The sequence below is a fragment of the Triticum aestivum genome, chromosome 4D (genome assembly GCF_018294505.1).
Source record: "Triticum aestivum cultivar Chinese Spring chromosome 4D, IWGSC CS RefSeq v2.1, whole genome shotgun sequence".
In the NCBI taxonomy this organism is placed as follows: Eukaryota; Viridiplantae; Streptophyta; class Magnoliopsida; order Poales; family Poaceae; genus Triticum; species Triticum aestivum.
In genome coordinates, this window is record NC_057805.1 from 362,115,316 (window position 1) to 362,139,955 (window position 24,640).

The 24,640-nt window shown below is 45.0% G+C and overlaps 1 protein-coding gene across 3 annotated transcripts; it reads left to right on the top strand.

Annotated features, from left to right (window-relative positions):
• Positions 1–13,094: 13,094 nt before the first annotated feature.
• LOC123097929 (serine/arginine repetitive matrix protein 1) lies at positions 13,095–23,934 on the top strand. 3 transcript variants are annotated; one of them, XR_006447582.1, is made up of 13 exons: positions 13,095–13,288; positions 13,391–13,480; positions 13,600–13,722; positions 14,373–14,540; positions 18,730–18,816; positions 18,956–19,080; positions 20,255–20,869; positions 20,943–21,056; positions 21,145–21,252; positions 21,351–21,434; positions 21,524–21,652; positions 22,036–23,139; positions 23,619–23,934. XR_006447582.1 is itself a non-coding variant. In XM_044519776.1 (12 exons), the coding sequence occupies exons 1-12, from the start codon at positions 13,268–13,270 to the stop codon at positions 22,850–22,852; spliced, it is 2,481 nt and encodes an 826-aa protein (XP_044375711.1). In that variant the 5' UTR covers positions 13,095–13,267; the 3' UTR covers positions 22,853–23,205. The 3 variants fall into 3 exon arrangements, 1 of the variants encoding a protein (XP_044375711.1); XR_006447583.1 differs by having other exon boundaries at positions 23,654–23,934; XM_044519776.1 differs by lacking the exon at positions 23,619–23,934 and having other exon boundaries at positions 22,036–23,205.
• The last annotated feature ends 706 nt before the right edge of the window (positions 23,935–24,640 follow it).

Genomic DNA, 24,640 nt, shown 5'->3' on the forward strand with positions numbered 1-24,640 from the left:
CCGTTGCAAATAACCGTCCTCTCTGCGCCTAAACTGGAGACCTTGGGTGGAATACATGATCTCTGTTTCAATATGGTGTTTGGTTCCACAGTTCTTCAGGTACTTTATATTATCATCTACACTTGTAACCATAAGCTGCATTTTAAATTTCTGCGCCTAAGTTATATATCATCTTGGAGTACACATTTTGTACTAATATTATGTTCTATGCTCAATGAAGAGTTTCTCCATGGATGGCCTATCAATGGTGTTGGATTCTGTCAAGATCTTATATATCCAAATGAATAGTTTTGATCTGAACAAGATTATTGGCTTGCTGCAATGCTTTCCATGTCTGGAGAAGTTGTATATAAAGGTGATAATTTCACGCACATTGGAAACCCACATATAGTGTACTAGAATTAACTGTTCAGTTGTTGCTCTTTCGACACTCTTTTTTTAGACCTTAACTGTTTTAAATCTTCATGTCTATTTAGGCAACGGGATGGGGTAAGAAAGTTATAACCAATCGGTGGATTCGTAAGCATCGGGATTTTCTCACTTCTCATGAGATTCGATTGAAGACAATAACTCTAGAACGATATGTAGCCAACCGTGCAAACACTAGATTTGTCACATTCTTCCTGTTGAATGCGAGGTTACTATTGTCCATCAGGCTTAAGTTTATCAGCAGCATGGTTTTGACGGATGGGTATGTGGAAGAGCAAAAAAAGGAGTTTCAGGTGGGCAAAAGAGCTTCTGAACGTGTCGGGCTTCTATTTACAACATATTGTGGTCATAATCCAGTAAATTTTACGACCTGGGATGTCCATTCTATGGACCTGACCGATCCATTTGACTGTGACTGCCGAAAATAGTGCTGGAGTTAGATGTTGTTGCCCTTTTCAACCTGGGTCTTTTTGTAAACCTGATGAACAATTAACCCTCGTGCTTTTGTACAGTTTGTAAGTTGGAGTTAGATGTTCTTGCCCTTTTCAACTCGGCTGTGACTGTCATATTTTCTTTGAAACAAGGCAAATGGCTTGCCAGTCGTTTAATTTAGAGTGAAATATTGCAACAACTAACAAATCCCAACCAAGGGAAATAACATCACTCTCGCCGGCTGCTTGAGCTCACTGTGCATTACAGAAGCCAAGTGATTAGCTCCCACCAGCACCCACAAACTTATTTCGAACTAGCACATCAAATGGGCTGTAAATTTTCATAGGAAAGGCTGCATGACCGTGACAGATTTGGATTCTGACATTTGGGACCCGCAAGGAAATAGCCTATCCAAGGTGGTGTCGACTTACTCGTCAGTCAACAAACGATTCTGCCTACCAACCATTGGATTGACATCCAACATCTATCGTGTATCTTCTATCTCTTGTCTTCTTCTTCCTCCAGCCACCCAAACCAAACCACCCCGTCGGCTCCGCCTGCTCCCGCCTCCCATGGCTGGCTGCGCCTCCGCCGCCCTACCGTACGTACCCTCCAACGTTGGCCAGTCCCTCCCTCTATTCCCCCACACGTCCTGTTATTCTCCGGTGACGTCAGCACCAACATGCACCCGCGCCCGCACCTGAACCAGTCAACCCTCGTACTCCCCTCCGCCTGCGACTGGACCGGCGCATCTTCCACGGCTCCTGTTTGTTCCGTCCTAGGCCTCGCCGTCGTCCTCCGCCTTGCGGCCTTGGTTCGCTCGCCGTGCGCGGTGCGCCGCCCTCTTGCGTTGTCAATGTCGTCAACAACCGAGAGGAACAAGGAGATGATTGTACGTGGAGAGGATGACAGTAGGGACCCACCAGCGTCATGGCAGTACGCAAGCAAGTGCCTCTATATTACAAGCCCAAAAATATGGTTCCTCCTAATGGTTGGACATTTGGGGCTCACGCCATTGTCAACGTAGTCAATAAACAAGAGAATTACACTACGAGCGGCTGACACCAGGGACCCAGCAGGTCGCGCATTTTTGTTGTTGAGGAACAAGCAGTTGTTATTTATACTAGTTTTAGCAACAGATCAGGGTAACAACGGGGCTGTGCGGGGGCTGTGGCCCGTCTAGCCAGGGTTTTATTTATGTTTACCACATCATGAGCCCAGTTGTGTTTTTTTCTTGCTGAAAATGGCTAGCCCAGTTCTATTTTTTTAAAGAAATACCCAAACAAGGCCTACTTGCTTTATCAGCCCTGCTGGGCTGCAAATCTTTCAAGACGAGGAGAGTTTCATTCGGTTTGCCAAGAAATGGGATGTACATTTTTTAAAACACATCAAACCGGGAATTAGTTTCAATTTTTTTCATTACAAGATTCTAAATTCCATTGATTTTTATGCGTGGACAATTATTTGGATTTTATATTTATATAAATTATTTTTCAAAATAGTTTGAATGTGAATCGATATTTCAGGATTAAAAATAGTTGACCGCACCGAAATATGCAAAATTTCGTATACTTTTTAACCGTGGCCACAATATGGGGTGTAATGCTAACAAAAAGAAGATGGGCTCCAAAAAAATTCTTAAGAATTAGCGAATGGGTTGTACATTATTAGAAATAATGGTAGATGGGATGTATGCTGTTTTCCATAGATTTGAGGCTGACTTGTGCGCCTACTACAGGTTGACGCGTATGCTTTCCTAAAAAAAGGTTGACGCACACGCAACGCCTATCGTGCTTCTTCAATCTCTGCTCTTCCTGCTCCAGCCGCTCAAACAAGCGCCGGCGGGACTACCTGCTCCCTCCTCCCGCGGCCGGCTATGCTGCCGCGCAGGCCTCACCGCCCCACTGTACTCCCATCGCTGGCCTAGCCATCCCTCTACTCACCCACACCTGCTGTTATTCTCCAGGGACGGCAGACGAACCAGTAAACCCTCGTACTCCTCCGCATGGGAAACAACTGCCGAGTCTTCCCTGGCTCCGTGTCATTCCCTTCCTAGGCCTCACCATCGTCCACCGCCCTGGTGCTCTCGGCGCGGCCTGGTCAACGTGGTCAATGAACGACATCCATCGGAAGTGGACTGTACGTGGAGAGGCTGACAGCTGGGTCCAAGGCCGCATGCAAGGAAATGCATCCTTATTACGCGCAAAATAATGATTCCTCCACCTGACAGCTAGGACCCACGGGAAGGGCTTCTGTATTTTGCGAAAAAAATGTTCCCCCCGCTGATAGGTCGGACCCACCAGCTATATCTTCGCACGCAAGGAAGTGCCTCCTTATTACGCACAAAAAAATGAATACCCCCTGCTAGCTGGGACCCACCATAGTGGGTGGCTGACTTGTGGGCCTACTAAGTTGACGGGGATGGAGGGCTTTGTCAACTTAGTCAATATGAACGATTCTAGCTCCAGTGACCGTACGATGTCCATCCAATGGCCATAGTGCTTCTTCAACCTCTGGTCTTCTTGCTCCAGCCGCCCAAAGCAGCGCCGGTCGTGCCGCCTGCTCCTACCTCCCGTGGCTGGCTATGCTGTCGCGAAGGCCTCACCGCCCCCATACTACTCCCACCGCTGGCCAGGCCATCCCTCCACTCACCCACACCCCCTGTTATTCTGCGGCGACGGCAGCCTCACACCACAGCCGAACCAGTGAACCCTCGTACTCCTCTCCGCATGGGCATCCACTGCCGCGTCTTCCCCGGCTCCGCGTCGTCCCCTTCCTAGGCCTCGCCGTCATCCACCGCTGTGGTGCTCTCGGCGCGGTGTGGTCAATGTGGTCAACGACCGACTTCCATCGGAAGAGTACTGTACGTGGAGAGGCTGACAGCTGGGTCCACGGCAGCCGCAAGGAAGTGCCTCCTTATTACACGGAAAATAATTATTCCTCCACCTGACAGCAGGGACCCACCGGATGGGCCATCGTATTTGGCGAAAAAACCGTTTCCCCCCTGACTGCTGGGACCCACCGGACGGGCCACCGTATTTCGCGAAAAAAACGTTCCCCCAACTGTCAGCTTGGACCCACCGGAAGTGCCTCCTTATTACGCACAAAAAAATGAATACTCCCCCTGCTAGTTGGGACCCACATTGGTGGGAGGCTGACTTGTGGGCCTACTAAGTTGACGGGGACGGAGTGCTTTGTCAACTTAGTCAATATGAACGATTCTAGCTCCAGTGACCGTACGATGTCCATCCAACGGCCGTAGTGCTTCTTCAACCTCTGGTCTTCTTGCTCCAGCCGCCCAAAGCAGCGCTGGGCGTGCCGCATGCTCCTGCCTCCCGTGGCCGGCTGTGCTGCCGTGGAGGCCTCACCGCCCCGTACTATTCCCACCGCTGGCCAGGCCCTGCTGCGACGGCAGCCTCACACCGCAGCCGCACCAGTGAACCCTTGTACTCCTCTCCGCGCGGGCTTCCACTGCCGTGTCTTCCCCGGCTCCGCGTCGTCCCCTTCCTAGGCCTCGCCGTCGTCCACCGCCCTGGTGCTCTCGGCGCGGCGTGGTCAATGTGGTCAAGGAACGACTTCCATCGGAAGAGTACTCTACGTGGAGAGGCTGACAGCTGGGTCCACGGCGGCCGCAAGGAAGTGCCTCCTTATTACGCGCAAAATAATTATTCCTCCACCTGACAGCAGGGACCCACCGGACGGGCCACCATATTTCACGAAAAAAATGTTTCCCCCTGACTGTTGGGACCCACCAGCTACATCTTCGCACGCAAGGAAGTGCGTCTAGGCAAAAAAAAAATGATTCACCCCCCTGACTGCTGGGACCCACTAGCTACATCTTCGCACGGAAGGAAGTGCTTGACAGTCGGGACCCACCTGGTCGAAGCGTACGTAGCATTGTCATTCTGGTCGCGAACGTGTACGTACATACTGGTCGATATAGAGGCGCGCACGTGTCATAGTAGACGCCTGCACGTAGCATGTACACGTACGTACATCGGCCAGTGTGCAAGAAAGAAAATACGGCCACGTACGTACATACGGGCAGGCTCTCGAACGCCTACTCGCGCATACGTACGGCCAGGGCTCGTGTATATGGCTGGGTTGAAACGGAGAAACAGTGTCGTCGTCGTGTTCATGGGGAGCCAACCGGGTGGGTCGGAACGAAATGCGTCGTCGTGTTCATCGGGAGGGCTTGGATGGAACAGCCGATGGAAACGAGGCCTGGCGTACCGCAGAACGGAGGAAACGGCCTTGTGTTCGACTGGCCACGTTCAATACGGGATCCTGTTCATCGGGAGGGGTCTGGCGTACCGCAAAACGGAGGAAACGGACTTGTGTTGGACCTCCTACGGTCGAAACGGGGTCCTGTTGATCGGGAGGGGTGTGGCGTACCGCAAAACGGAGGAAACAGACTTGTATTGGAGTGCTACGGTCGAAACGGGGTCCTGTTCATCGGGAGGGGTGTGGCGTACCGCAAAACGAAGAAAACGGACTTGTGTTGGAGCGCTACGGTCGAACGGGGGTCTTGTTCATCGGGAGGGGTGTGGCGTACCGCAAAACGGGACTCCACGGGATACTGTTCATCTCCACCGTCGACCTCCTCCAGCCTCCACGGGCTACTGTTCATCCACCGTCGACCTCCTCCAGCCTCCACCTGCGACTGTTCATCAACGGGCTCCTGTTCATCCAGCCTCCACCGCGCGCTACTCCACCGGCTACTGTTCATCCAGCCCTCTCCATGGGCTCCTGTTCAACCACCCCTCCACGGGCTACTGTTCATCCAGCCCTCCACCCTCTACTGTTCAACCAGCCCTCCACGGGGTCGTCCTGTTCATCCAGCCCTCCACGGGGTCCTGTTCATCCAGCCCCAACCGGCTTGATCGATTGGGGTCCTGTTCATCCAGAGGCAACACCCCGGGGTCCTGTTCATCCACCCCCACCGGGAACTGTTTATCCAAACCCCCCAGCAACGCTCACTGTTCATCTAGAGGCAGCATCGATCGGCTTCAGTTAGTAGCAGTAGCGAAGGAATCGCTCGATCGGGTTCAGTTAACAGCCATCGATCGATCGCTCGGGTTCAGTAACGCGTAGCATGCAGTGCAATCGCTCGGGTTCAGTAGGCGAACGCCTCGCTCGGGTTCAGTTAGAGCCCAACGCCTCGCACCCATGCGCGTGCGTGTATGAGAGAAACGCGCAAACCTCCGTGCATCGCTCGGCCCCGACCACCCACCGTAACCGGGAACACCCCGATATTTTCCTCGCCCTCGCTTCTACCACGGTTTTTTCCATCATGGACGGCCCAAAGAATGTCATGCAGCTGCGTCTCCGGCCCGCCCAGGACGAAAAGCCCATTTTCTGTCATGATTTTTTGTCATAGAAGTAGGAGCCCACCACATCTATGATGATACCGGGTTTTGTCACAATTATCGTCATAGAAGTGTCATAAGTATGACAGATTTTTTTTCGTTCGGCCCAAAATGTCACGGATGTGTCTTTTTTTGTAGTGGTGGAGGGCGCGCCCTACCCCCTGGGCGCGCCCCCTGCCTCGTGGGCACCTCGTGTGCCCTCCGGACTCCGTTTTCTTGCACGATACTTCTTTTGGTCGGTAAAAATTCATTATATAATCCCCCGAAGGTTTTGACCACCGTATCACGCAAATATCCTCTGTTTCAGTTTCGAGCTGTTTTCTGCCAGAGTTGTCAAGGCCAGGCATCATGTCGTCCCCCTCCTCCAACAACGAGGGCAACGATGCTTGGCTGATGAAGATAGAGTTGAAGAGAGAAGAACCCGAGGAGATCACCAAGGATGATGGGATCAAGAAGGCCATGGAGGACCAAGCTCCGGCAGCAGAAGACGAAGACATCCTCCCACCTCATCACAATCTTCTTACCCCAACAGAGATTGAAGCTTTCAAGATGATTGAGTTAGCTCGCATACAAAAAAAGTATCTCACACGTGAAAATATTTTGTTGAAGGACCATATCACCGCACTCAAGGGCATTATTCGCAAATTGGAGGACCTCATGCGCTCGATGTGCGACTATCCATCATCACCACCATCTTCTTCATCAGCAAAGGAGAACTGAGTATCTGGTATGGGCACTCCCCTTGGCAACTTCCAAGCTTGGGGGAGGTGCCCCGGTATCGTATCACCATCACACTCCTATCTTTACCGTTTTTCTTAGTTCGATCCTTTTAGTAATATCTTGATCTAGTAGAATAAAGTTTTAGTATGATTTAGTTTTGAGTTTTGCTTTATGATCCTTCTATGTAATCGAGTCCGTGAGCTATATATAATAAAGATTAGTGTTGAGTCAAGGGCTTGAATATCTTGCTATGATCTTGAGGGAATAAAAATAATAGAAAAAAGAAAGAATAAAAACAAATAAAGAGATCATATTGATCTTATGGAGAGTAATGACTTCACATATAAAGAGTATGATGAATAAAAGTTGCTGAGAGTTGACAAACATAGTTTTGGTCATCGTTGCAATTAATAGGAAGTAATAAAGAAAGAGAGGTTTTCACATATAAATATACTATCTTGGACATCTTTTATGATTGTGAGCACTCATTAAAATATGACAGGCTAAAGAGTTGATATTGGACAAGGAAGACAACGTAATGGGTTATGTTTTCTTATATCCTAAATAAAGTATATTGTCATGGATCATCCAACATGTTGAGCTTGCCTTCCTCCCTCATGCTAGCCAAATTCTTTGCACCAAGTAGAGATACTACTTGTGCTTCCGAATATCCTTAAACCCAGTTTTGCCATGAGAGTCCACCATATCTACCTATGGATTGAGTAAGATCCTTCAAGTAAGTTGTCATTGTTGTAGGCAATAAAAATTGCTCTCTAAATATGTATGATTTATTAGTGTGGAGACAATAAGCTTTATACGATCTTGTGATGTGGAAGCAATAAAAGCGACGGACTGCATAATAAAGGTCCATATCACAAGTGGCAATATAAAGTGGCGTTCTTTTGCATTAAGATTTCGTGCATCCAACCATAAAAGCACATGACAACCTCTGCTTCCCTCCGCGAAGGGCCTATCTTTTATTCTTGTCTTATACCTTATACAAGAGTCATGGTGATCTTCACCTTTCCTTTTTACATTTTATCCTTTAGCAAGCACCTTGTGTTGGAAAGATCCTGATATATATATATATCCAATTGGATGTAAGTTAGCATGAATTATTATTGTTGACATTACCCTTGAGGTAAAAGGTTGGGAGGCAACACTACAAGCCCCTATCTTTCTCTGTGTCCGATTAAGACTCCATAACCATAAGTATTGCATGCGTGTTAGCAATTGTGAAAGACTAAATGATAGTTGAGTATGTGGACTTGCTGAAAAGCTCTTATATTGACTCCTTCCGATGTTACGATAAATTGCAATTGCTTCAATGACTGAGATTATAGTTTGTTGGTTCTCAATGAAGTTTCTGATTCATACTTGACATTGTGAATAGATTATTACTTGAGCATAAGAAATCATATGACAATATATATATGTTGCTGTTATAAGAATTATCATGATGCCCTCATGTCCGTATTTTATTTTATCGACACCTCTATCTCTAAACATGTGGACATATTTTTCATTATCGGCTTCCGCTTGAGGACAAGCAAGGTCTAAGCTTGGGGGAGTTGATACGTCCATTTTGCATCATGCTTTTATATCGATATTTATTGCCTTATGGGCTGCTATTATACATTATGTCACAATACTTTTGCCTATTCTCTCTTATTTTACAAGGTTTACATGAAGAGGGAGAATGCCGGCAGCTGGAGTTCTGGGCTGGAAAAGGAGCAAATATTAGAGACCTATTCTGCACAACTCCAAAAGTCCTGAAATACCATGGAAGTTATTTTTGGAATCAATAAAAAATACTCGCGAAAGAATCCACCAGAGGGGGCCCACACCCTCGCCAGGAGGGTGGGGGGCGCGCCCTACCCCCCTGGGCGCGCCCCCTGCCCCGTGGGCCCCCTGGCAGGCCTCCGATGCCCATCTTCTGCTATATGAAGTCTTTTACCCTGGAAAAAATCAGAAGCAAGCTTTCGGGACGAAACACCGCCGCCACGAGGCGGAACCAATCTAGGGCTCCGGCGGAGCTGTTCTAGCGGGGAAACTTCCCTTCGGGAGGGGGAAATCATCGCCATTGTCATCACCAACGATCCTCTCATCGGGAGGGGGTCAATCTCCATAAACATCTTCACCGCACCATCTCCTCTAAAACCCTAGTTCATCTCTTGTATCCAATCTTTGTCCCAAAGCCTCAGATTGGTACCTGTGGGTTGCTAGTAGTGTTGATTACTCCTTGTAGTTGATTCTAGTTGGTTTATTTGGTGGAAGATCATATGGTCAGATCCTTAATGCATATTAATACCCCTCTGATTTTGAACATGAATATGATTTGTGAGTAGTTACGTTTGTTCCTGAGGACATGGGAGAAGTCTTGCTATAAGTACTCATGTGAATTTGGTATTCGTTCGATATTTTGATGAGATGTATGTTGTCTTTCCTCTAGTGGTGTTATGTGAACGTTGACTACATGACACTTCACCATTGTTTGGGCCTAGAGGAAGGCATTGGGAAGTAATAAGTAGATGATGGGTTGCTAGAGTGACAGAAGCTTAAACCCTAGTTTATGAGTTGCTTCGTAAGGGGCTGATTTGGATCCATATGTTTCATGCTATGGTTAGGTTTACCTTAATACTTCTTTTGTAGTTGCGGATGCTTGCAATAGGGGTTAATCATGAGTGGGATGCTTGTCCAAGAAAGGGCAGTACCCAAGCACCGGTCCACCCACATACCAAATTATCAAAGTAACGAACGCGAATCATATGAGCGTGATGAAAACTAGCTTGACGATAATTCCCATGTGTCCTCGGGAGCGTTTTCCTACATATAAGAGTTTGTCCAGGCTTGTTCTTTGCTACAAAAAGGATTGGGCCATCTTGCTGCACCTTATTTACTTTCATTACTTGTTGCCCATTACAAATTACCTTATCACAAAACTATCTGTTACCGATAATTTCAGTGCTTGCAGAGAATACCTTACTGAAAACCGCTTGTCATTTCCTTCTGCTCCTCGTTGGGTTCGACACTCTTACTTATCGAAAGGACTACGATAGATCCCCTATACTTGTGGGTCATCAAAGCTCAATGATTGGCATGGCATGGATGAGAAATGTGGATCCCTCAAAATGCTAAGGACAGAAGATTGGCTCAAGCTCTAAAGCTCAAGACTCTACATTTTACTTTTAGTGATCCAAGATCACATTGAGTCCATAGGAAAAGCCAATACTATTAAAAGGGGATGAGGTGTTGCTTAATGGTTTACTTGCTCAAAGTGCTTAGTGATATGCTCCAAAACCCTCAACCACTTTCTCATATCCACATATGTCCCAAACCAAAAGTCAAACTCGGCCCCACTGAAACTTTCTATCTGGCGCCACCGAGTTCAGTTGACATAGCCACTGCCACAAAACCCTAGTCACTTTGGTCCTACCGATAGGGATCTCGGTCTCACCGAGATGGGATTGCAAACTCTCTGTTTCCCTTCGTAACGTTTCGGTCCAACCGAGATGAGCGATCGGTCCCATCGAGTTCGCAATGCAAACTCTCTGTTTTCCTTTCATAACGTTTCGGTCTCACCGAGATGAGCAAAGCGGTCCCACTGAGTTTGCCTAACCAACTCTCTGTTAGCTTATTACCAAAATCGGTCCCACCGAGTTTGTGTAATCGGTCTCACCGAGATTACGTTGTGCCCTAACCCTAATGAATTCGGTCCCACCGAGTTGACATGTCGGTCCCACCGAAAAGCCTAACGTTCACATTTTGTACTAAATCGGTCTGACCGAGTTTCATTATTCGGTCCCACCGAGTTTGGTGATTTGTGTGTAACGGTTAGATTTTGTGTGGAGGCTATATATACCCCTCCACCCACTCTTCATTCGTGAGGAGAGCCATCAGAACATGCCTACACTTCCATCATACATTTTCTGAGAGAGAACCACCTACTCATGTGTTGAGGTCAAGATATTCCATTCCAACCATATGAATCTTGATCTCTAGCCTTCTCCAAGTTGCTTTCCACTCAAATCATCTTTCCACCAAATCCAAATCTGTGAGAGAGAGTTGAGTGTTGGGGAGACTATCATTTGAAGCACAAGAGCAAGGAGTTCATCGTCAACACACCATCTATTACCTTTTGAAGAGTGGTGTCTCCTAGATTGGTTAGGTGTCACTTGGGAGCCTCCGTCGGGATTGTGGAGTTGAACCAAGGAGTTTGTACGGGCAAGGAGATAGCCTACTTCGTGAAGGTCTACCCTAGTGAGGCAAGTCCTTCGTGGGCGATGGCCATGGTGGGATAGACAAGGTTGCTTCTTCATGGACCCTTCGTGGGTGGAGCCCTCCGTGGACTCGCGCAACCGTTACCCTTCGTGGGTTGAAGTCTCCATCAACGTGGATGTACGATAGCACCACCTATCGGAACCACGCCAAAAATCTCCGTGTCTACATTGCGTTTGCTCCCTCCAAACTCCTCCCTTTACCTTCATGTGCAATGTTTTACATTCCGCTGCTATACTCTTAGACTTGCATGTGTAGGTTGGTTGCTTGACTAATGCTAAGTTGCTAAAATCTGCCAAGACTTGGAATTGGGAAAATGCTAGATTTTTATTTGGTAAAGTAGTCTAATCACCCCCCTCTAGACATACTTACGATCCTAGAATCACTAAATCTGTTTGCAAGAAGAAAAAAAGAAATGGAAAATGAGATCCATTCCTTGATTGGTTGACATTGCCATCATTCTTGGAGTTGACAGACGGTCTGTTAGCAACTCATTGGCTACACCTACATAAGAGAACCGACGACAATGGTGCAGTTGCATTGGGAGGAAGAATGAGGACACACTCGCGAGGAGGATGGGACTGTGAGACCGAAGAGATGAGAACACAATGGTGCCCGTGCTTAATAGCTTGAATGGAACTGATGGCATTCACAACAGCCTTTCGCGAACTCTCCAAAGGGGCGGCGACGACTACATGTGTATAACAACAAGCGTTGTCGAGCAATTATTTACTTATATCACAAGGTTAATGCATGGTTTGGTCAATACATGGTTTGATTTGGAATCAGATTAGACTAAGGAAAGGACTAAACCACCCTTTTGCATGGAGGGTCATTTGAGCGGTACTTCTACTTATACTTATGAAGTACCGGTGGTACTATACATATCCTCTTGCATCCATAGTTGTGCAAAGCTAGAATCACAAGCGAAATCAGGCTCGATCTATAACTAGAAACGTACAAGGATGACCACGAGTTGTTCATAACGATCTAGAAAAAAATGCAACATACTTGGACTGAGCGATGACTCACATGTGCAAGAATACAAGTAGTCGGGCATGGGAGGGGACAACGGAACAATGAGGGCACTGAAATGGAGGGGCGGTGGTCATGGTATGAAGGGGCGCATCTCCATGACCTGCAACGACAAAGGGCATGGTGTCGCATGCGATAGCTCTACGACTCGTTGTGGTGGGGAGGGGGGAGGAGGGATGGAAGCAGCATGAGCATCACATAGGAGGGGCAGCGGGAACTGTATGGTCTAAAGGGTGCGTCATCATGACATCTGGTGGTCAAGGCATGGTCTCGCACGTAATGCCACCATGACCTCACATATCGAGGATGAAGGATTTGAAGATGAAGTATTTCAAGAAACGTTGAAGGGTCATCGAGGTCCAAGGTTTATCTTATTGTAGTGATAAGAGGGGGTTATGTGTTACTCTGGGCTAGTGTCTTGTCAACAATCCCACCTTTAATCTTCAACGCTGTTGATCCCTGACTAACGATGTTAGTTTACAGACTATAGATACTTCGTCCACATTTTGTACTTAAGGTTAGAGTTAGATTGACAGCAAGACTTCCTACGGCAAAGTAAATATTAACAGCAAGAATTGTCTTTTTTTTGAGAATTATTAAAAGAAAAGAGAATCATGACGTTCTTTTTTAGGAACAAATTTCTTTTTGAGGGTATTTTTAGGAACAGCTTTTTTTGAGGGAATTTTTAGGAGCAGTTTTTTCTTTGAGGAAATTTTTTTAGGAACAGATATTTTTTGAGAGAATTTTAGGAACACATGAATCGTGATTTTTTTTTGAGTAGACATGAATCGTGATGTACACGTATTACGAGTGAACAGACTCGAAAGCCTACAGACCGGTGGGCTTGGATCGGGCTATTGTGTATAGCTCTTCCTGCGGCCTCTTCTCCCCCCCTGCACCCCCCAACTCGTCGTCGTCTTCCCAAGGCTCCAACCCTAGCCACCCTTCCTCGGCATCCTTCCCCCAAGCCGGCGGCGGCCCCGGCGGCCGCACCGTCTGTGAAGATGTCGGGAGGCTTCTTCCGGGTAAGCGGCTACGGTTCTCCGCATTGATTTAGTTCCCTCGCTTAGTTTTTCCGGTTCGTCGGATCTGTGACGGGTGCGCTGATTCGCCGTGCTTTTTTGCAGGGGACGTCGGCCGACCAGGATACCAGATTCTCCAACAAGCATGCCAAGCTGCTCAAGACGCAGAAGTTCGCGTCCGAGCTTGACCATCAGGTTAGCTTTTTCGTTCTCGCCCTATGCCTCCATCGGGTTCTAGCCGATGAGCGTCCAGAGGGGGACTATCTGCCGTGGGTTCAAGTTAAACTCTAATTTATTTCTTTCCTTGGGTTTAGGTGGACATGTCAAAGGTGAAGATGGACGTGATGAAGCCGTGGATTGCCACACGGGTCACCGAGCTTCTTGGGTTCGAGGACGAAGTTCTTATCAACTTCATCTACGGCCTGCTCGATGCGAAGGTGAGGTTTCTGAAGATATACTTCTTTAACATGAGCAATGGCGCTTGCATCTTATCGCCTCGTTGAACAAACACAGATGTATTTTCTGATTGAAGATATGCCTATTAATTAAAAACGAAACTCTGTATTCTATATTCATGTAAAGCATCTCTGGATATATTGGATTTCGTCCATTCAGCTTTAAGATTGTAAGCTATGAACCCAACTATCTTCATGTTGTTGCTCAGGAGTCAGGAATGAAAACTGAAATCATACACGTGTAATTTGGGAACTAAGTTTAAAGTCTTGCATAGGCTTGTTTGGATAGTGTAAGATAGGTAATCACAGCCATCTTGTGGAGCTAAACCACAACATTTTCCAATTTGCAAAATACCAACTGGATTAGCAAAATACCAATTGAATTAGCTCACCAGAACTTCTTGTGAACTTGTGAAACAAGTATGGGTTGTACCTGTAAAAGTTAATCATTATCATACTAGTGTTTTTTTCTGGCCATGTCATCGAATTATTTGTTGCCTGGATATGATTTTGCTGGATCAGTCAGCCCAAACGTAGGTGCTATAGTTGTGTAATGATTAAATTAGTTCTGTGCGGCTGATAATAAATAGTAGGAACTCAGGAGCTTTATAAGGTTTTTGTTTGTTTTGCAGGAGGTGGACGGGAAGTACATACAGATCCAGCTGACAGGGTTCATGGAGAAGAATACAATAAAGTTCATGAGGGAGCTGTGGAGCCTCCTTCTCAGTGCGCAGCAGAATGCCAGTGGTGTGCCCCAGCAATTTTTGGATGCAAAGGAGGCTGAGATTCAGCAGAGAAAGGTTTGCATAAATACATCAATTTATTATTATCATAACAATATTTCTATGACATACATCAGGCATGTTGTTCTGAGTTAACTCATAAGCTAGAATACATACATAAGACATCAAACTAGCATGGCCTTACAATGACCTAGAATCAGTTCTGATTAGTTGCTCACAATTGAATTCAGAGTGCTGCCTTTACTTCATCTGCCGTGAACGGAGCCAAGAGGCTTGCGTTCATTTCTTCAGTTACTCGCCTGTTTACTTTCCCCAGTAGCCCAGGGTCAGGAGGAAGCCTTCCTAGAGCTTCCCCCTTCCCTCCCCCGAGAATTGCATTTCTGCTTCAGCTTCCCCGGCTTAGTTGGTTTGGAGGATTAATTGATTGGATACCCAATCCACATAATCTTCAAAGTCACTGCTTCTGGTCGGTACTTGCTTCCAACAAAAATGTCAACTAGGTGTGATTAGTTGCGCTACTAGTTAGTAAGTCGGTACTGCAGCGGCTCAAGTCGTCCTTTTAACTATAATCTTTCAGTTGACCACCATAAATCGGTGCTGAGTGAAAGCATGCTCCACTTCAATCTAAGTTTTTGTTTTTGAGTTACCTCCTTTTATTTACGGTATTATCATTTATTTGAATCTAAAATGTACGAATTGGGTTAAATGCTGCAAACCATCTTAGCCATCCAATCTTATTAAGTTGTATATATTCAAATTATGCCTTAACTGTAAATTTAATCCCTTAATAATAACTTGTACCCCCTCCTTCCCAAAATAAGTGTCGCTGATTTAGTATAAAGTTAGTACTCCCTCCGTCCCAAAATATAAGATCATTTTTGACACTAGGGAGTACTAACTTTGTACTAAATCAGCGACACTTATTTTGGGACGGAGGGAGTATTAATTATCCTTTACAACTCCTCTTTTCAAATTACGAGGAGTTGCACAGCATATTTCACATATCCTTAATCATGATGCTAGATTGCTGAATTTGTTTGACTCTCCATACGATCTACTGTTACAACATATTTTGGTTCTTGTATATCTCTAAGATTGTATTAAGTTCATTAAAGTGAATCAAAAAAAAAATTCCAGCTGGAAGTTCTAAAACGGGTGACATTATAGTTTGGGAACCGTGCGTTGAACGTGATCTTTGCTGGTAACTATATTTTTGTGATATATTTAGATTCTTGTTTTGAGTTACTCTTTCTTTAAAAAAAGCCTATAATGTTAGGAACCTTGGTTTAGAGTGGGATAATTTTGGTAGGGTAAGGGTTTCAAGATCTATACTCACCGTCAACAACCGGTGACAGGCAAGGATGTCAAAAAAGTTTGAGCTCGTCACACTATTCGAGCTTGGCTCGTTTTGGGCTCGGCTCGAAGCCTAAACAAGCCCAGCTCCAGATTGACCTTATGCTCGTGAGCCTGGTAAGCTTGGTTCGAAAACGCTCGACAAGGCTCGGTATAATACTACCATGCAGCCCACCTGATAAATACCTAAACCCTAAACCCTATAATACTACCATGCAGCCCACCTGATAAATATTAACTCTTTACAACAACAACGCCCACCTGATAAAGCCTTTAGTCCCAAACAAGTTGGGGTAGGCTAGAGCTGAAACCCATGAGATCTTCAGATCTCTCTTTACAGATTGCTCCCTTGTCAAGTTTGGTCTACCCTGACCTCTCTTGACATTATCAGCACGCTTTAGCTGCCCGCTATGCACTGGGGCTTCTGGAGGCCTGCACTGAATATGCCCAAACCATCTCAGACGATGTTGTACAAGCTTCTCTTCAATCGGTCCTTCTGTACGTAGGTGTGGCCCAAATATCTCCAAGCCCAATTATCAAATCGTGAGAATCTAAGCCTAGTCTGGTAAGAGAAAAGCTGCGCGTAGCAATGACTGGAGGGCCGAAGAACATTCATGGCCTTGTAGCTATACTTGTGCACTTGAATGCACGGATACTTCACTGACCTCGCGTACCCGTATTGGATACCGTATCCGATCTTGATACGGCTCCGATACATGGTGGGTATGTATCCTGTGAGTATCCGGAAATAAACGATTTAAAACTTGATACGGCTCCGATACATGGTGGGTATGTAGCCTGTGAGTATCCAGAAATAAACGATTTAGAACAAACCTGATACCTGTTGGGTACTTGGTGGGTGCTTTTTGGATACAACCCATCCCACATAACAAGAGATAATGAGTAACTAGGCAACCCTAGTCCCCCGACGCCCCATCCCACATAACAAGAGATAATGAGTAACTAAGCAACCCTAGTCCCCCGACGCCCCATCCTTTCCCTCCCCCTCTTTCCTTCCGAGCTCCACAGCAGGCGGTGGCAGCAGGCCGGCGCGAGCCGACGAGGAGCTGCTCCTCCTTCCTCACCGACTCCCCACCGTCCTCGTCTCCGACTCCCCCTCACCCCCAGCCCCTCACGCAGCCTTCCAGACATCTTGTCGAGCTTGATCCTGGCAGCAGCTCGATAGTTGAGGTTGGCACAACCACCAACGTATGTACACTGAGTCGTTTAGCCGCCAGCCACCGTAGCTAAGCTCACTTCCTCTCTGTCTTCTCCTTTCTCCTCTCATGATCTATCTCCTCTGACCCCTCCTCCAGATGGCTCCTCCTGCTGAACCTACCAGTCTAAGGGCGCCATTGTGGAGCCATGTTACAATTATAGAGGAATCACCAGCTGAGGTTGCAATGCCTCAAAATTGCATTAGAACAAAACAAGACGAAAAATGTGTCCTTGCCTAGTTCTGCAAGTTCTGCATTCATCGAATGCAAGCACTAAGAAGAAGAGGGGAGAAGGACCAAATACTACATTAGAGAATGCTTGGTAAATGATTTACGCAAGCAATTGGATTAAAAATTGCAAGATCGTTTTATTCTTGAGATATGCAATAAATGTACAGCCAAACCAATTATTTAATTTTCATGCATCTATATGATAATCTGTTGTTCCTAACTTCTATACTTTTTTGTTTTGAATTTAAAAAATAGTAAAACGTATCCCTGTATTGGCACTTTTTCACAACGGCGAATTTACGTATCAGTATCAGGTGCTTTGTAGCTGTGCATCAGCCCATCTCTTAGTCCATGTAACAAACAGTAGGGCTGAGTAGATTAGTACCACCTCACCTATTGTAGAAGAGTGGGGTTGGAGGACTATCTATAAAAGAGTGGCTTGTGAAGGCATACGACAGTCGATGCCTAGCGTGTTGGCAATATGATAAAAATTAATAATGTTACTCAAGAGTTTTTGTGAGCCCTAATGATCTGGGATCGAACTGTTTCTAGTTTTTGGCAAAGCCGAACTCGAGCCGTTATGTCGATAGGCCGTGCTCGAGGCCATATTTGGGCCGAGGATTGAATTGAGCTCAAGCTGAGCCAAGGTATATTTGCTTGAGCTCAGCTCGTTTAGAGCCGTAGTTCCAGTGCTCGTCCCTGATGTGCAAGGGTTGTTGTAAGGCTTAGATAGCTTGTGATCGTTATATCGCTTGATTAAAACAATACATGCTTCTCCTATATAATATAGGTAAATGACTTCACAAGTATGGAGAAGTCCAAACATGTCTTTTCTATCCGGATTAAGCTCTCCTAAACTAAAAGGAACTCCTAACTAGAGATAACTCAATTTCCTAGTGTCTCCATGGTTGCACCCAATGCCTGCCTTGAAGGTGCACTGTGCTTCCTCGATCCCTTGTACGTGCCAAATCTTGATTCCTCTCCTATGATATGTGTGCATTTGGACTTCTCCATACTCCCGGCCACCTACTCCATGTCAAGGATTGCTTGTATGTCTGACAATACAAGGCTTGCGTGCGAATTTAATAGCATTTCCTCTTTTTTGCTCTCGTTTATGTTTACTGAAGCAAACATGTATAATTATGGTTGAAGCTGCAGACGACCTTATTTTATGGTTTTTCTCGGACATTGCTCACAGAACACTATTTAATTAGTGTTGTGGCTAGTCTGTAACACTAGTCAAAGGTTGTATGTGGTGGTAGGCTTCATTACATTTCTTTTATATGTGATTTTTTCAAAACATCATACTTAACTCTGGCCTTTAGTACTTCCTGTCTATTCTGTGAACCTGGTATTTACAACGTATAGAGTTGCTTGTGGAGTTGTGGGTTTTAAATTGCAGAAAAATCTGAGTTTTCTTATTAATCCACCTGTCTTGTGTTTAGGCGGAAGAGGCTAGAATTGCCCAGGAGATCCAGAAGAAGCGAGAGAAAGATGGAAGGGACACAGAACTAGATAAACACAAAATGATGGTGAGTTAATTCCTTCTGACCAGTTTCCTTGTATCACTGATTTAATGGTTATCCTGTGACCTCTTGTGTTTCTGATGACACTCAGATAGCTTCTCCGATTATTTCGGTTCATATCGTTCTTTACCTCCAACTACTGTAGGCCGGGGATACTGGTAATTCAAGATCTCATGGTGATTCACTTGGCTCTGCTTTAAACAATCCCAATGTTGATGCTGAGAAAGAAAAGGAACTGGACTTGAAGCATAGCTCGAGAACAAAGAGCCGGTTAGTTGTTAACTTTGGCTACTCTTTAGTGCATTCTATCAGATCAGATAATATTCATAGAATGTCCACATTTGAGACCACCTTACTTTTTTGTCAGGATTTTTTTTCATATAATGCACATTATGCACGTCCTTCAGATGAAATTCTTTTTTATTGTCAGAGTCAGACTATTGCATCGATGAAGTTCTGTTTTTCTTGTCCAAGAGTTGCCATTTTTGTGTGTTCTTCATTGTTTTTGTTTAGCTTGTACAGCACTTCATCTCAACAGCTGTGAAGGAAAAAAAAAATCCTGCCACAATTAGGCAGTGCGAAATGGGAAAATTCAATTCCATTCCTTCATTTAGTTAACCATTTGTTTGGAATCCTTAATGAAGTCTTTAATTTCTAAGAACAACACCAACCATACTTGGGAATAAGTGCATTCTTCATCTATGCCCCACACAACTATAGTGATAAGATTAATTTGCAGTATCTTTCCAGTGTTTTTTTTTTACTTTTGCAGAATGTACTTCTATATGTTGCTTCTAATCTCTTCTTTGAGCTCGTTGTCTGTTATCTGGTGGCCCTTGGTTGTGTTTTAGCTAGCAATTCTTCTACGCGTGAGTTTTTATCATTGTTCATTGTATTTTAAATTTTCAGTAAGCTCATCAAGAATGGCTATATTTGAACCCTTCCTTGTTTTGTCATGTTCTTCATGATAAATCATTTTCAGCCTTTGAAATGTGCACCATCTTTTTGAAAGAAATTTGTAATTCGAGCTTGTGCGTACTTAAACCCAGGTGGTGGGAATGTACATCATTCCCCATGTTTGTAATGTTTTGTGCATATTTCCTACAAGTTTGTGTCTTCTTTTGACTATACTTATCTTCCTCGCATGTTAGGTTTCTAATGTACCGAAAGGACTGTTCTTTGTAGGCATTTGCATTTCACATCTTTTCGAAAGAATTAAACAATATGGTTCTGCAAAGCAGTGTGTGACCTAATTAACTAGGAACGAACAAGGCATCTTTGTGTGACCTGATCAGTAGTCGTTTAATTTTGATTTGTGTTAGCTTGTGTTCGCATGTGTATTGTCAGCAGTCCCATGTATTACTTGTTACACAACAATAAGTAAGTTTTCTCTGTCTCGACTGTAACCATTGCTTATAGGCAGTCTTATTCTCTTTATTTTCAGGGAACATCGAAGACCTAGGAGCACATCTTTGTCGCCCCGTGGTAGGCAACGGTCTATTTCTCCAAGGAGGCGCTCTCCATCCCCTTCCAGACAAAGATCATCACGACGTTCAGCTTCACCTAGGCGTTCTGTTTCCCCCCGAAGGCATTCCCCAAGAGTTGCTCCTTCAGTGTCTAGGCGGAGGTCACCGTATTCCAGGAGATCACCTTCGGTACCTAGATCCCCATCACCCCGGCGGAGATTTCCCATTAGGAGAAGATCTCCACCATCTGGGCGACGTAGATCACCATCTCCTTATCGCCGTCGGTCCCCAGCTCGCGCACCTAGAAGATCACCATCTCCTGCGCGTCGCAGATCACCTCCTCGACACAGATTACCAGCAGATAGGCACCGGTCCCCATCGCCAGGAAGACGCAGGCCACGGTCCCCATCACCTGTAAGACGCAGGCCACGGTCCCCATCACCTAGAAGGCATAGACCACGTTCTCCAGGAAGACGGCAGTCCCTGTCACCTCACCGCTCACTGCAGTTGAGGTCACCAAAACGCCAGAGAAAATCCCCAATTTCAATTAGGACGCTTTCTGCAAATCGTCCAGTCTCTCCACAGCGGAGGAGGTAATGCTGCTCTCTTGTTTTCTTTGTACTTGATGTTGTGCTGCATGATTTACACCTGTGCTGGAATTTACAGGAGTAGCAGTCCACACAGCAGGAGTCCAAATCGTTCACGTAGGAGTTCGAGCAGGGACGCAGAAAAGGGAACAAACGGTGCACCCTCCACTAAAGGCAGGGATCTGGCTCAAAGGTAATACCACAGCATGCATGATGAATGCAGACATATTTTGTTGTAGTTATTCAGGGAGGTCATTGTCTTACTCCCAGTATTGCCTCAGGAACCAAGAAAGGAGTGGCCGAGAGTCACCGGATTTTGAACACCGTAGGCTCACAAAATCCTTGAGGTCTCCTACTAATGATGCAAAAAGAGATTCCACACGTGGCAGGTGTGTACTCGTCTGTGTTGGTTTGTAATTCTATTTATTTTATTTTCCACTAACAGTGTCCAAACTGGGATGCTAACTTTCTCACCTTATTTTGGCAGTCCTTTGAAGGACACTGGGAAACATATGCCCAGTCAGGACAGCACAAATACCAGTGGAGACGAGGAAGAAGGCGGGCGTGCAAGGTTGGAATCTGTTCTTTCATGTCTTGTGTCTTCGTAAAACTATTATTTGCCTCGCTGTCTATATATACTTTTCTTTTGTTTACATTCAGGGAGAATGCACGGAAGGCCAATTCATCACGCAGGGTATCCAAGGATTTCTCAGCTGATCTGCAACTAAAGGAAGTCAACGTTGATAACTCAATCCCTGGAGAAAAACCCTCTTCCAGATCAAGACAGTAGTATGTTCCTCTACTTATCCCCTGCTTGAGATTGCTTGTAGTGCTTGATTGGACATCTCCTTACAGTGTCCTTGCTAGTTTTTATGCATTAAGAAAACACTCTTGCTCTTTTGACATGCTATGGTTCAATGCTCTTTTCTTTCTTATTTAGATACTGAATATTGGGTTACAAATTTGCACTATTATCATCAGACACCTTGTGTACTGGCTATATTATGCATGATAAACTTCCACGTAAAAAGATCTCCTGCATGTATCAACGTCTGAACTTTTTATAGGAGTAATTATGATGATGTCAGTCGGTAAAACCTGTCAGAAGCATCTCCTCAGCAGCATGCATCCTTTCTTTCGGTAATAATCTAACAGTTTTTTTTTAATTCTAGTGGCGGCAAGGATGTCCCCAAGAAATATGATAATCAGCTATCAGATTCTTCAGAAGATGCGCTTGATGGTAGAAGAATGAAACGCCAGGGTGATTCCCCTGATGATTCTCCTGTGAAACGGCAGTCCCCTAGTAGAGCCGGCGACTCTTATCCAAAGGATGGGATTAACAATGAGCGTGCCAAAACGGATTCATTTGGTGCTTCTTATGATGCTATTGCAGCGAAGAAATACTCTGGTAAAGTTGATGAAGCTTTCCAATCAGATGGTGGAAGTCCTCTTCAAAAAGCTAAGAAAAGAACATATGATAGTAAACACATTGATCATGGCAGTTCGGGCTCAGAAGAATCTGAGAAACACAGATCCCAGTCTGAGAAGCGAGGACATAAAAAGGGTCACAAGCATAAGAAGCATTATGATGATAGTTTTGATTCTGATTCTGACTCAGATGACAAGGAGTCCAAGAGGAGGAGGCGAGAAGAGAAAAAGCTACGAAAAGAGGAAAGGCGCCTTAGACGTGAAGAACGGCACCGCAGAAGGGCGGACCGTCATGCCAGTAAACAGAAATTGAAGTATGCTGGTTCTCCCCTGTCAGATCTTGAGAAGGATCGTCAATCTGGCTCAGATGCTGATGTTGGGAAGAAAGGTTCATACACTCCGAGAGAAGAACCTGACCCAAACAAACTTGAAATTGAGCTTCGACAGAGAGCTCTTGAATCTCTTGCAAAGAAATCAAAGCATGTTGTTACTCCCTCTTCAGATGTCGAGAAGGACCGTGAATCTGACTCGGATGCTGATGTTAGGAAGAGAGTTTCATAGGCTGGCTGAGAAGAATCTGATAAAAATAAACTTGAAGGGTTGAGCTTCGGGAGAAGACCCGTGAAACTATATAGATCAAAGAAAGCTGCCAATCACTAGGCTGGGGAATTTCTCTCAATGCATTTACACGTTTCTATTTTTCAAGAGCATATCTATGTGTTATTGAAGTGTGCTCATATGATACCTGTTTAATGTTCTGTATGTTTATGTGGCAGTTGATCTGAGTAATTGACGATTCCTGAGCTTTCCTTGTTGCAGCTGCTTTCAGGCTTAGCTGCTTTTATCTGGTAATGTTTGCCTTTACATGTTTGTATGAACCATAACCCTGAGAATGAAATATTTATGTTTTGTGATATTGTGCTCCCTTTTGTGTTATTTGAATTGGTACCAAAGTGATATACTTCCAACTTAATAATTCACCATCTGCCAGTTTTTCCTTGAAAGGATGCTTATCAAACCTGGATAATAATGTATATTCTATTTGTAGTTACTGATAAGAACTTAGTGTTGGCTAAATCCTGTTGCCTGATAGATGCTTATCGTATCAAATACCTGGTAGTAGACATGTGCCAGTGCCAAAGATACAAGCAAAAAGTTGTAGATAATTTTATTTAATGGCCATAATTCTTGCAATGAGGATTGAGGAAGTTTTACTGTTTGCATGAACATGCTTTTTGATGTTAGCTCGCCTGTTTAGCAGTACCACCGCACACTTGATTTATGTAAACTGTGTCATTTTGTTCATTTGAATTTGGATTGTTGGCAGATTAGCACCATGTGAACAAGGTTTTTATGTACCAGAGATTTAACAGCACCTCAGCGACAACCAGCTGGTTGCACCTTTGATGATTGTGAAACTCTCCTAAAGTGCTCCTGTTTCGTTTTGGTTGCTGCTCCTTAGAATGAGGTTTGTGCAGTAAGTTCTTTTGTGTGTGTGTGTGTGTGTGTGTGGCTATGTCCTGATGAAGCAAATGAAATTTCTTGTAAGTATTTGAAGGTTGCTAACTTCACAGTGAATGCCCATGAGTATTCTACTGTTGAATGAACATGAGTTGTCCTTTTATATTTTGTGGTTCCTAGCATTCAGGTGCAAGTCTTGGGTAGGAGTTATATTTCTTTGTATATAGTTTCTAATGTGAGCATATGAGCTGCCATTTCTTGCTTTTTTTTGCCGGGGCATTTCTTGCTCTATTGGGTGGGCTTACATGATGTTGAAGCAATATTGATTGTGTTCTGCCATCTGCTTGCTTTTGCTTGGAACAGTTTTTTCTGTTAATTCTTTTATACACGCTGCTGATTTGTGGGTATTATCATGTCTTCTTGTTTTATAGAGTGCCATTTTTCAGTACTCCCTCCGATCCATATTACTTGTCACCGGTTTTGTAAGTAATATGGATTGGAGGGTGTGGTATTTTTTATGCACATGTAGTATCACCATGATTTCATTGGTGTCACCCGTATAGCAAAATTGTCCCAGGTCATTGTACTTGTCTAGGTTAGTTTCGATAGTACTCCAATGCTATCTTTTTCTTTGTACCTGTCTAGGCCAGTTTAAATTGGGAAATGATAAGTACCTGACGCAAACTGAACGTTTTCGATGGCAAATTTAGTAAAGCGAGGATGGCAACTTCGTGCTTTAGTTTATTTTGGGACAGAAAATTGCCATGTGTCAACTAACTTGCCATCCTTACGTCACTGGAATTGCCATTGAAAACATTTGATTTGCCTTGTGCTCGTACCACGTCAGGTACTTATCATTTCTGTTTAAATTTGAGCAGTATAGTTGCA